The 11,787-nt window shown below is 73.2% G+C and overlaps 2 protein-coding genes across 4 annotated transcripts; both read right to left on the bottom strand.

Annotated features, from left to right (window-relative positions):
• Positions 1-2,180: 2,180 nt before the first annotated feature.
• Positions 2,181-6,266, bottom strand: MROH6 (maestro heat like repeat family member 6; the record flags this gene model as incomplete). Its single annotated transcript, XM_084229662.1, has 14 exons — positions 6,015-6,266; positions 5,704-5,856; positions 5,407-5,561; positions 4,817-4,934; positions 4,512-4,690; positions 4,304-4,441; positions 4,113-4,227; positions 3,899-4,042; positions 3,658-3,831; positions 3,404-3,571; positions 3,051-3,170; positions 2,708-2,810; positions 2,541-2,606; positions 2,181-2,428 (listed from the first exon to the last, which is right to left on the bottom strand). Exons 1-14 carry the CDS (start codon positions 6,246-6,248, stop codon positions 2,181-2,183), a joined length of 2,115 nt encoding a protein of 704 aa, XP_084085788.1. The 5' UTR covers positions 6,249-6,266.
• Positions 6,267-7,730: 1,464 nt separating this feature from the next.
• On the bottom strand, positions 7,731-11,052 carry NAPRT (nicotinate phosphoribosyltransferase; the record flags this gene model as incomplete). 3 transcript variants are annotated; one of them, XM_084230002.1, is made up of 13 exons in its annotated part: positions 7,731-7,847; positions 7,925-8,032; positions 8,123-8,277; positions 8,343-8,445; positions 8,517-8,597; positions 8,686-8,770; positions 9,004-9,144; positions 9,215-9,411; positions 9,615-9,730; positions 9,813-9,943; positions 10,188-10,270; positions 10,338-10,465; positions 10,827-11,052. In XM_084230002.1, the coding sequence occupies 13 exons, from the start codon at positions 11,050-11,052 to the stop codon at positions 7,785-7,787; spliced, it is 1,617 nt and encodes a 538-aa protein (XP_084086128.1). In that variant the 3' UTR covers positions 7,731-7,784. The 3 variants fall into 3 exon arrangements, with proteins under 3 accessions (XP_084086128.1, XP_084086129.1, XP_084086130.1); XM_084230003.1 differs by having other exon boundaries at positions 8,162-8,277; XM_084230004.1 differs by lacking the exon at positions 8,517-8,597.
• Positions 11,053-11,787: the final 735 nt, after the last annotated feature.

The following is an 11,787-nucleotide window of genomic DNA, read 5'->3' as shown; positions in this document are numbered from 1 at the left end:
TCAGTTCAGGGCGGGGAGGCAGTTCAGGGCCGTCTTATCCTGCTTCCAGAGCAGACGGGCAGCGAGGGGGCTTGCTCGGCCACAGCAGGCGTGGCTGACAGGCATGGCCCCACACCCCGGGCGCCCCGCAGGCCCCTGGGGAGACACGGCTGTGGGGGCGGGGGGTGGCAGCCCCGGGTGCTTGCCCGGAATCAGTCTCTGGAGACACCTCCCAGGCCTGGGGTCGCAGGAGTCCCCACCCTTCTGTGGAGCCCTCGCAGGCGCCACGGTGCCCTGGACAGGAGGACAGGAGGACAGGAGGCCCGCTCTGCCAAGAATTTGCCCCCAAGAAGCCCACCAGGGACCAGGGTTAGCACCAAGAAGACGCTGCTACCGTGTTTCTGGCACTTGTGGTATTTCCGCTTTTCAGTTTTATTGGAAACGTGACTAAGTGAGTCACTTGCGTGACTCGCCAAGAACGGCACATCGTCTTGAATCTGCAATCAGAAACTTAAAGCGAGAAAGAAAAACCAAAGAAGGAGGGAACTGCGCCCCAGATCAGGCTGCAGAGAGTGACTCCCCACGGGGTGAAGCCGGGGCCTCCCCAGGCCCCTCAGGGAGCCACAGGGCCGGCAGCCAGGCCGGGTGTGGGACCCAGCGCCAACCCCTTGGGGGGCCCCTGTGCCTCGGGCTAGGACCCCGCTAGGACCTGGCCCCAGGGGGCCGAGCATCAGGGTGGCCCCCGACCCCCTCTGGCCTGGGAGGGCGCCCCCGTGGCTCTGTCTGCGGGTGGAGCAGGCGGCTGGGGGGGCCTGCCCGACGTGCCAGGCCAGACTCCCGGGCGGGGTGAGGCAGCTGGGAGACAGGGTTTTCCGCCCAGGCTGGACACGCGGCCCTCGGCGCGGCGACACTCACCGCTGTGTCCTGGGCTGCCAGTGGTTTTGCCCGTCGGGGCTGCCCGGCCAGGCCCAGGCCAGGCTGGACTGAGTCAGGGGCCGGGGGGACACTCTCACAGCCACCGAGACCAGAGGAAGGGGCAGGCTGGGCAGGCTCAGCGTCTGGGCCGCCGCCTCCCTGCCAGGCTGGACTTCCAAAGGCCACAGGGCACCAGGCCGCTCCCACCCCCTCCCTCCCCGGGTCCGATGCCCTCGCCAGCCCTTGTGCTGTTTGTAGGTTTAATCTCGTCTCAGTATCTGCCCTGGAGAGTGAAACACCCGCCACGCCTCTAGTCAGGGCAGACCGCACCCTCGGCTGGCCCTTCCCACCCTGGAGTGGCCCACAAAGACAGCCCCGTCCCGCCTGGCGGAGCCTGACCATCTACCAGCACCAGCCGCGCAGCCCTGCCTGACCTAGCCGGCCCGGCCCTGCCTGCTCGCCGCCGAGCCGGCCGCCCCACCACCCCCTGCCCCACGGCCCGCAACTGCCCTGGAGTCTGCTGGGGCCCCGGTTCTGCTGGTCAGGACCGCCGGGCTGGACCCCAAACAGCTGTGCCCACAGTCCACGTGTCTTTATTGTAAGCGCTGCCCATGGGGGCGGGCAGGACAGCCCGCCTGTTCCAAGGGCCCCCGGGGCTGTGTGAAGCAGCCCCGTGGAGGGGTGGGGGGCAGCCCTGCGGTGGGCAGGGCACCGGGACACCTCGGTGAGGCTGTGGGTGGTCTACCCTGGCCGGGAGAAACGGCTGATTGGAGACCCCCACCACAGTGCAAGGTGGGGTGGTCGGGGGTGCAGGCAGCGGGTGCAGAGGCACACCCCATGCCTGAACCCGCAGGCCTTGGCCCCAGGCGGAAGGCAGGCCCCTTCCATGGAAGGCCCCCCAGGCAGGTCGAGGCCCGAGAGCAGAGGCGAGCGAGAGGGGCGCAGGATGCGGGTGATAGCCAGCAGGGAGGCGCTGACGGGGGGCGGGGGCCTCTCAGGGTGCCAGCCGTGTTCCCTCAGGCATGGGCTCGAGAGCAGTGGGGCCTGGGAGACCCCAGGCCAGAGCAGATGGACCCACAGGGCAGTGCGTGAGCTGCAGGGGTCCCCGGCAGGCCTGGGGGCACTGACATCCAGCACCAGACGGAGGGTGCCTCCCCAGCTGGTGTCTGCCCAGAGCTGGCTGGGCCAGGACCGGCCACCATGTAGCGGGGTGTGCCTGACTCAGACCTCTGGCCCCATAGGGCAGCAGAGCCCTGGGGCTCGCAGCCAGGCTGGAGGGGCCAGGCTCAGCTGGGCCCCGGGCAGCCCCAGCGGCCAGCCCGGCTCCGGCGTTGGAAGGGGCTGTCTGCATAGACTGGGGCCGGGCGGGCGGGTGGGGGGCTGCGGCGGCCCAGCCGGGCCAGGAGGGCCAGGAGGACCAGGCGCCGGGCGGGGAGTCGGCCCTGGGCACGGGCCAGCAGCGCCACCTGCTGGGAGGACACCTGCGCCGCGGACACCACGGCGGGCTCGGGGTCACTCTGCAGCTGCCCCAGGTCTGCGGGGACAGAGCAGTTCAGGTAGGGCGGGGCCAGCCAAGGTCATTCCCATCTGCTCCGCCCTTGCACCCGCCGCCCCTCCGACCCTCATGCTGGCGGTGGGGTCCTCACCCTGGAACAGGGAGTCCAGCAGCCCCTGGCTGATGCGGCTGGGGCTGGCGTGGTGAACCAGGAAGCCTGGGATAAAGCAGACCTGTGAGCGCTGGCCCTCCCCGTGGGGCAGCGCCACACCCTGGGACCCCAGGCAGGTTCCGGGACTCAACCCCCGGACAGCTCACCCAGGAGCACAGCAGCCGCCCGGCGCAGGGGGCCCTGCGGGCTCCGGAGGTAGCCCTGGGTCTGGCTCAGGAAGCAGGCCACGTGGCTCGGGTACCGCTGGACCTGGAGACGGAAGGTCTCATGGTGGGACAGGGGTCGATGCTGCGTGGACAGGAGACTGCAAAGGTGAACCCAGGGCCGGCATCCCCCGGGAGCCCCAGGGCAGGGCACTGGGGCCAAGGCCTCAGACCTGGCACGGCCTCTGTGGGAAAGATAGAGATTCCCTTTTGGGGACAGGGGCCCGGGGTGCGGGGGACCAATTGGGCGACTGACCACACCCATCACTGCCCCAGTGCCACTGACCAGGCAGTGGCAGACACGGCTGAGGGCCTCGGGGCTGTCGTAGTGGGCCACAGTGACCATCTCCTCCAGCAGGCCCCAGCGCAGGGCCTGGTCACAGCGGGCCAAGGTCCACTCAGAGCTCTGTGACGGGGGGGGGGGGGGGGAGCAGGATTAGCCAGTCCAGAAAGTAGCAACAGGTGGCTGGGGGGTGGCCAGCTGGGGACAGAGGAGCCAGATGGCCTGCCCCCACCAGGACCCCGGGAACTGGAGGGAACCCCCCCAAGCCCCGCCCTGTGCTCTGCGGAGAGAGCAAGTGAGCAGAGCCGGTGAGTCGCATGGGGGGTGGGGGGCGCAGCCTGGGGACAGAGACAGACCTCAGCGGCATCCCGGCTGGGGTCGTGCAGACGCAGCAGCAGTGGCACTAGGCTCTGCAGCACCAGCCTCCGCAGGGGGCCTCGGAGCCCTACCCGGAGGCCACCCCGGCCCCGTCGCACCAGCGTCCCGAGGAGCCCCACGGCGGAGGCGCGCACGGAGTCCCGAGCCTGCGTGGGAGGGCGGGTCAGTGCAGTGGAGTGCAGGGGTCTGGAGGGGCGTCTGGGGCCGGTGGGGGGCCGGGGGCGGGGCTCACGTCATCCAGCAGCGGTGGCAGCCGAGGCCGCAGCTCGGTGCTCAGGAGCCGCACGGGTGCCCGCGGCCGGAGCAGCAGCCTCCGCAGCGCGCCCAGCGCAGCGCCCACGAGCCGCGCGTCGCCCTCGCCCAGCGCGCCCAGGAGCGCTGGCAGCAGCGTGCTCGCGTGCCGCACCTGCGGGGACAGACACTCGTGCGCAGCCCTCGCCGCCCGCCCGCCCGCCCGCCCGGGCCGCCCTCACCTTGCCGCGGTTCAGCGCCAGGTGGCCCAGGCCCAGCAGGCCCAGCCAGCGGACGGTGGGCTCGGGGTCGCCCTGCCAGGCGCGCAGCCGCTCCAGGATGGCCTCCTCCCGCAGGAGCCGCGCGGTCGGCCGGCTCTGCAGCAGCTGCGTGGGCGAGGACCGGTCAGCACGCCCCCTCCCCGCTGCCCGCCCCTCCCCGCGGGCGTGAGCTCACCCCAGTGAAGAAGGCCATGGCGGTGAGGCGCTGGGCCTCGTCCGGGCTGCGCAGGCGGGGCAGCAGGTCGGCGAAGAGGCCGCGGAGGTGGTGGTCAGCGTGCGCCACCAAGGCACTGCAGGGCGGGAAGCCGGCTCAGGGCCCGCAGGCGGGAGCCCCCTCCCCGGCCCGGCCCCCCTCCCGCCCAGCACCTGGCCAGGAGCAGGACGCCCTCCAGGTGGGTGTGGGCGCCGGCCAGCCGCCGCCAGCCGCCCGCCTGCTCCATGCACGTCACCACCATGCGGCTGCCGTCCCCGGTGAGCAGCGCCTTCAGGGCCTCCACTGCGCAGCTGCGGGGGCAGCGGGCGAGGGTGAGGCCGGGCGGCGCGGGCCCAGCCTCCCCACAGTGCGGTCTCTCACCTGGCGTGGCTGTGGGGTGGCCCTCGGTGCAACGGGGCCTTGGGGGTGTCAGGGGAGCAGGCGCCCCGTGCCAGCTCGTGCAGCTTGGTGACCAGCACCAGCAGGAGGTGCGGGTAAAAGCCCCGCGTGGCGCCCACGCAGCCGGACACGGTCAGCATCTCCCCCAGGGCCCGTGTGGCCTGCGGAGCAAGCGGCCTGCTTAGCTCGGCGGCTGCCAGGTGGCGACGTGACTGGGTCCGGCCCACCCCCTCTGGCCCTCCAGGCCCTGGGAGGGACTGGCCCAGCGCCCAGCCACGGGCACCTACCGCCAAGGCCTCCAGCTCCGGCCCAGAGGTGCCCTTCAGCGCCCACAGCAGCTGCACCAGCACCTGCCCATTTACACGCTGGTTCCGGCTCAGGCTGCGCCACAGCTCGGCCGCTGCCCTGGAGGTGCGGCCAGTGGGACTGGTCAGGGCTGGGGGGCTTGGAGGGTGTCCCAGGCCCGGTGGAAGGGCCTCTAGGATGCCAGCAATGGTGGGCAAGAGAGCCCCCCCGCCCCCCGCCCCCAGCCCCAAGGAAAGAAGACCGTGGCAACTGTCTGCCCCGATGGAGCCAGGTCCTGGAGCAGGCAGCCTGGCTGGGTGCTGGGGCCCCTCAAGTTGGGCAGTGGACAGACTGGCAGTGCAGAGGATACACCAGAGGTGACGTCTCCTGGGGCCAGCCGAAGTGCCAGGGCGGCGCAGACCACCTGGCTGGCCTCCAGGGGCCCCGCCCAAGGGCCCGAGGGGGGCGGGGGTCCAGCAGGGAGGGAGCTCAGGGATCTGCCCCCTCCATGACCCAGGAGTAGGTCCAGGCCCAGCGGGAAGGGGAAGGAAGCCGCGTGGGGCTGCGGGGCGGCCGCGGGCGGGGCAGTTACCAGTCGGGCGGCAGCGAGCAGGGCAGCAACGCGCACACCACGTCCTGTGCGTGGTCCAGGGCCAGGGCGCTCAGCACCCGGAGGGCCGCCCGCCGGGGCCTGCCTTCGGCCAGGCTAGGCACCTGCGCCAGCAGCCCGCGCACCAGGGCGCGCACCTGGCGGGGCAGGCAGGTGTCAGCGGCCAGGCCCCTGCACCCCCAGCAGGGAGCGGGCGGAGGCAGGCCTGCCCTCAGGCTGCCCTCCAGGCCCCACAGTGGACAGGACAGGCGGGAGCCGGGCAGGGCGGGGCGGGCCCACCTGGTCCTCCAGCCGCGTCCCCTGGGCCTGCAGGGCTGAGGACAGGGCGAGCGCGGCCGCCTGGGTGCCTGCAGAGCCGGCCTCTTCCACGCAGGCCGCTGTGTACAACGCCAGGTCGGCGAGGGCGCCCTCCTCCCAGGAGCTCTGGGGGACCTAGGGCAGGGCGGAGGGGTAGGAGGGACCCCTGCCTCCCCCGCGCCTCCCCCCAAGTGCTCAGCCATCCCGCGGCCCCCACAACGCCACCCCACCATCGCTCCCCTTCCATCCCGAGCCCCACCCCACCCCACTCCACCCCAGCCTCCCTCCCTCACCTGCCGGGGCCCCTCGGGGGCCGGCTCCTGGGCACAGGACGGGGAGCCGGGCTCGCTGCCCGCTGTGGGGGCCACAGGGGCACTCGCAGGCTCCGCCTCGGGTTCGGGCGGGCAGCCCACGCGGAGGGGGCCCTGGGGCGGCCCCTGCTTGGCCTGGATCCCCTCAGCCAGAGCCGTCAGGGTCAGGGCTCCCACCGGAGCCCCCCGGGCCCGGCCCCACACGCCCCCTGCCATGGCCTCCACGCACACCCGCTCCGGTGGGCTCAGCCTGGCGCGCCGGCCGCTGGTCCTCCAGGAAGTCGTGCCCGGGCCTGACCTAGAAGCCGGCCGCGGGCGGGGCGTGCGCGTGCTGTGCGGGGGTGGGGAGCGGCCGGGGCGTGTGCCCGGTCTCCCTCTGGCTCCGAGCCCACGCGCGGCTGGGCTGCACCCTAGGGCCCTGGAACAAGCCCCCTTCCCAGAACGCTGGAAGTATCAGGACAGGGGGAGACAGGGCCCTCTCTCGGGGGACCCCAGGCAGGTGTGCACAGTCCTGAGGACACCCCAGCAGACCCAGCAGAATCCAGAAGTCGGGGCCCTGCACGGGAGGCTCAGCCTGACTCAGCCCCGGGGCGGCCACGGCATTCGGCCGGCAGGGTGCCCTGGGTGGGCCTGGGGCCTGGGCGGCGCCTGGCTGGGGCTCGGGCTCTGGCAGGTGCCCGCCGTTATTGGGAGGACTTTGGGGTGCTGGTGCTCAGGAAGGGTGCCCCGAGAAGGACCATCTCATGGGTGTGCTTGTGTGAATGTCTCTCTTCCAGCTCAGGCGCCCCAGAACAGGCAGACCAGGCCTTGCCCTGAACCCCAGGTCACCTCGCCCAGCAGCTCGGGCTCTGCCCAGCCGGAGCCCTGGGGAGCCCTGGGGAGCCAGAAGAGCCGGTCGGGCCAAATTCCGAGGCAGGCAGAAGTGCTGCCGGAAGCACCCCAGACACTCCGCATTCCCACACGCCCTCGCCTGCCTGCTTGTGCCACCCTGCGCCGCCCGCCCGGACAGGAGAGGCCAGCCCTGCCCTCTGTGTCCTGGGGTTCCCAGACCTGTCCTGGGAAGCTCCCAAGTGCCCGGGAGCCCAGGTGCAAGGTCACGGAGGCTTGAGGTCACTGCTGCCCAGGCACAGGACCCAGCACCCCCGGCGCAGGTGCGGACCCCTGGGGGTCTCCCCAGGACGCTGCGCTCCGGTGTCAGCTCTCTGATGCACAGGCCCGGGCGGGTGGCAGGGCCGGGGAGCCTGGTGGCGGGGCCCGGGGCCCCCGCTGGGCTGGCTGTGGCAAGGGCACCTGGGCTCCCCTCGACTCTGAAGGCTCGAGAGGCTCCACTGAAGCCGAATCCAGGGGGCAGCGCCCTCGGCAGGTAGAATCCGGGGTGGTGCTGGGCACAGCACCCCGTCCTGCCCTGGGCCCCCCACCTGCGGTCACTCCCGCCGCAGGTGGCGGCCACCCCCTTCCCTGCTCCGCTCCCCCCAGCCTCAGGCCAGCCCAGAGCTCAGTTCCCGCAGGAGCACAGCCGGCCTGGCCCTGGCCCTCCCCCTGGCCCTCCCCCTGGCCCTCCCCCTGGCCCTCCCCCCGCAGCGTGGCCTCCCCGGAACCCGCCCTCGGTGACTCCGCCCTCCTGCCCAGCGGGGCATGCGGCAGGCGGGGCATGTGGCAGGGGGGCATGCGGCAGGCGGGGCGAAGAAACAACATGACTCGAGGTGGGGACAGCGAGTGTTATTCCCAGGCAGGCGGGGGGGGGGGGGGCACTCAGGGCAGCGGGGCGCCCCCCAGTCTGTCCACCAGGGCCCGCAGCTTCTCAGACAGCACCACCTGCAGGGAGGAGAGGACGGGGTGGGTGCGCTGCTGGGCGGTGGGGGGACGGGGCCCGCGGGCCAGCCCACACCCACCTGGTACTCGGCTGGCTGCTGCAGCCGCAGGTGCTGGGGGCCCAGGCGGCCCAGGCACGTCTGGGCAAAGGCTCTGGACTCGGCCAGGGGAGGGAGGGGCTGGCACAGCTGCGGGGAGGGAGGGAGAGGCGCGGGTCAAGGCCAGGGCACCACTGGGCTGCCAGAGGCGCAGGCCTGGGGCTGGGGGGTGGCGGCCACCTGTCCCTGCTGGACCCAGACTCTCAGCAGCGGCTCCACGTCAGCTGGCCTCACTACACAGGCCTCCCGGGCGCCCCGCGGCCAGACCCGCAGCTCCTGCCCAGCCTGTGGCGGTGGCTCCTCTGCCAACTGCAGCAGGTCCAGCAGCGGAGACCCTGGGGGAGAGCCGGGGGTGACGGGGGGCCTGGGCCTGCAGGGCCCCAGGGCGCAGCTCACCAACCATCCGAGCGCAGGAGCCGGAAGGCGCTCTTGCTCCCAGGCAGTGTCTGCTTCTCCGGGTCCTCGGTCAGCTTCATGCACGGCTGCCCGCCCACGGACACCAGCTGCAGGAGGGGGGGTTAGCGGGGCCTCCCCAGGGCCCCCGCCGCCCTCCGAGCCCTGGGCGCAGCCCCACCTTGTACACGCAGCCCAGGGATGGCTGCCGCGGGCAGGTGACCACACTGGTGCCAATGCCGATGATGTTCACCTCGCTGCCCTGCAGGGGAGGAGGTGGCACCGGCCGGTGGGTCTCCAGGCCAGGGCCCCGCCCCCACTCGCCACCCGGCCGCGCCCGGCCCGCCCACCTCCTGTGCCAGCCGGGCCAGCTCCCCCTCATCGATGTTGTTGCTGACAGCGATGGGGACCGACTCGAGCCAGGGTGCCTGGAACCTGCAGGTCAGCGGCCTCAGCCGTCCCTGCGCGCGCTCGTCACGCCAGCACCCGCTGAGACCTCCCGCTCTGGCCTGTGGCGGGAGCCCGAGGCGGCCCCAGGCGAGCCGCCACCGGCCTCCCCACCAGGCACATCCCCTCGCCCAGGGGGTGCCCAGGCGGGACCCGCCTGGTTGCTGCCCCTGCCCTGCCGCGGCCGCCGGGCTCCGGGCACAGGCCTCCCCTGGACTCACTGGGCTGCGGTGGCCCGGAAGACACCTCGGATCTCCCGGGCCTGCTGGAGCAGGTCGCCGCTATCCAGCCTCACGCCCACTGCCCGGTAGCCCAGTTCCCCCAGTGCCAGGGCCACTGCCAGGAAATTGGGAAGACCGCTCCTGCGGGCAGAGACAGGCGTGGAGGGAGCCGTGCGGGGCTCCCAAGCTGCCCTGCGCTGCCCAGCCTCACCTGCGCACGCTGTAGGTGTCCAGCAGGCCCTGGAAGGCCCGGGGAAAGGCCAGGGCGTAGGAAACAAAGGCTGCCCGCTCGCCCGGGTGCGGCTCCTGCAGGCCCAGCCTCAGGTGGGCACACACGCGCTGTAGCCACACTGCCACGCGCTCGGGCAGGTCCACGCTGGGGCCCTGACCGGCAGCTGGAGCCAGCATCTATGAGGAGAGGGGTCCAGGGAGCCACGGGAGGGGCCTGGGGCAGAGCGGGCTGGCCCACCGGGGTGAGGCTGAGCCGTGTGGCAGCTCCCAGGCTGGTGTGGCCTCTGCCCGCGTACCCAGCGAGGTCTGGCCAGCCCCTCCCAGCGAGGGCTGGCCTGGGCAGCTGCTCCCTGGAGCAGAGAGGGGAGAGGGACACTGACCGGGTCAGGGGGCACCTCAATGCCTGAAAAGGATGTGACGAAGGAGTGTGCCAGGGTCCCGGCCACGGGCACTCCTCGCAGCTGTCCCGCCAGCACGTTGCTGCTGCCGTCAAAGCCTGGCCGGAGCAGAAGATCAGGTAACCTCAGGCGGGCGCCAGCCTCCGCCTCCCACACCCCAGCCTCCCGCCCCGGCCTCACCGCCCAGGTAGCTGTAGGTGGAGGCCGTGAGGGCCCCATCGGGCCCCTGCGCCCGCCGCAGCCCCATCTCCAGCAGTCGCTTCTCTGGTCCCGCGATCAGGCGGAGCCGTGCAGCGTTGGTGGCGACGAGGCTGGTGGAGCAGCGGGTCAGGGGAGCAGGGCATGAGGCCAACCCCGGAGAGCTCCACCCTCGCCCTGGGCCCAGGCCCCCACAGACCCTGCTCCTGGGAGGGGGCCCCATGGGGTGACCCGCTGTCCACCCAGGGGCGCTCATGGCCCCACTGGAGCCACAACCCCACCCTGATGGCCGAGCCCTGGTGGGGGCCACGTCGGGGCCTCAGGGCAGCCCCAGGCCTGGCACGGACAGCGGCCCACCTGGCGTAGCTGACCAGGCAGAGCAGGGGCGTCTCCAGCAGCTGCACGACCAGCAGCGGCCCTGACACCTGCAGCAGCGGCACCTGCAGGGAGGGTGGTCAGCCGCGCCAGCTCCCTGGGCGCACCCCGCTGCCTGCGCCCCGCACTCACCCCAGGGAAGGCGAGGCAGCCCTCGGGCAAGGCCCGCACGGTCACCCCGGAGCAGTCCAGCGTGCGGAGGTGCTGGAAGAAGGCAGGGTCCGTGTCTCGGGGCAGCACGGAAGCCAGGAACCGCACGTCTGCGGAAGACAGGCCCTCTGGGCTGTGCGGCGCCAGGCTGGGGGCGGCCCATGCTGGGAGCCTCTTGGGAAAGCTGGTTTGGGAGCCTGGGGGCTGCGGTCTCTGCTGGGCGGGGTCGGCGTCTGATGTGCAAGGGCGGCTGCAGCGGAGCCACAGGGGCGCGGGGGAGGGTGGCCAGGCGAGGCGGCGCCGGCAGAGCGCAGTGGCCACTGCAGGGGCGCAGGGGGAGGTGGCAGCCCAGGCCCCGGCGCGGGGCAGGAGGCAGGAGGGGGTGGCGTCGGGGGGGATGGCCGTCGGGGCGCGGCGGGGGGCGCGACGGGGCGCGGGGCGGGGGCGCCGTCGGGGCGCGGCGGGCGGTACCTGCGTCCCGCAGGCGGAAGGCGCGCAGGAAGCGCACGCAGTCGGACAGCCCGGCCGCCAGGGCGAAGCCGCCGCCGAACGGGCAGCGGCGGAAGAAGAGCTCGAACTCCGCCGGGTCCCGCGCCCGGCCCGCGCGCCAGTAGCCCAGCGCCATGGAGGCCTGGTAGAGGTCGGTGAGCAGGGGCCGCGCCGCCGCGCGCCCCTCGGGGTCCGGCTCCTCCGCCATCTCGCCGCCGCCCCGCCCCGCCCCGCCCCGCCCCCGCGGGCCGCGCCGCCAACTCGTCTCGCAATTGGGCCTAAAACGGGCTCAGGGCGGCGGAGGGCGGGACACGCGGGGCGTCCGCGCTTCCCGGCGGCCGGTGGCCGGGCGCTCTCGAGCGCCAGTGGCTGGACGCGGGGGCGGGTCTGCCCGCGCTGGTCAGCAGGGGCCCCTTCGGGCACCCGCGGGCTCTGGCCAGGCTGCCGCGCCTGGAACCCGCGCAGGGGTGGAGGGGAGGCCGCGGCAACTCCTGGTCCAGCGAAACTTTGCCCCTGCCCCACCCGGAGCCCCTGCCGCCCACGGCCCCACCTCTGGCCCTGGGGGGCAGCCGGCACCCCTGCAGGGCTGAGGGGGCCTTTTTGCCCTCCACCAGCGGACGCCCAAACGTTCCGGCCCCGAGTCCCCCAAACGAAAGGCCACTGGCAGCCACCTGCTCCCACCGGTGTCCGTGCAGCCCACGCCCTTTCTCCTGAGCGGGGCTGTCAACAGCTGTGCTGGCCAAGTGGGCAGAGGGCCCACGGGCTCCCAGCTGCTGCCAGGGGCTGGGGCAGGGAGGCAGCCCACGGGCCCCACGCAGGACCAGCCTGGGCAGGGACTGCAGCCGCTCCCCCAGGACAGCCCCGGGCGGCACTGGAGTCCTGGACGGCTCAGCAGGGAGGAGCTGGCAGGCTGATGCCACCTGTGCACGTGCTGCCCAGCCCC

The sequence above is a fragment of the Talpa europaea genome (genome assembly GCF_964194135.1).
Source record: "Talpa europaea genome assembly, chromosome: 3".
NCBI classification, from domain to species: Eukaryota; Metazoa; Chordata; class Mammalia; order Eulipotyphla; family Talpidae; genus Talpa; species Talpa europaea.
Note: the sequence above shows the minus strand (reverse complement) of the source record. Positions and strands in the feature narration are given on the sequence as shown.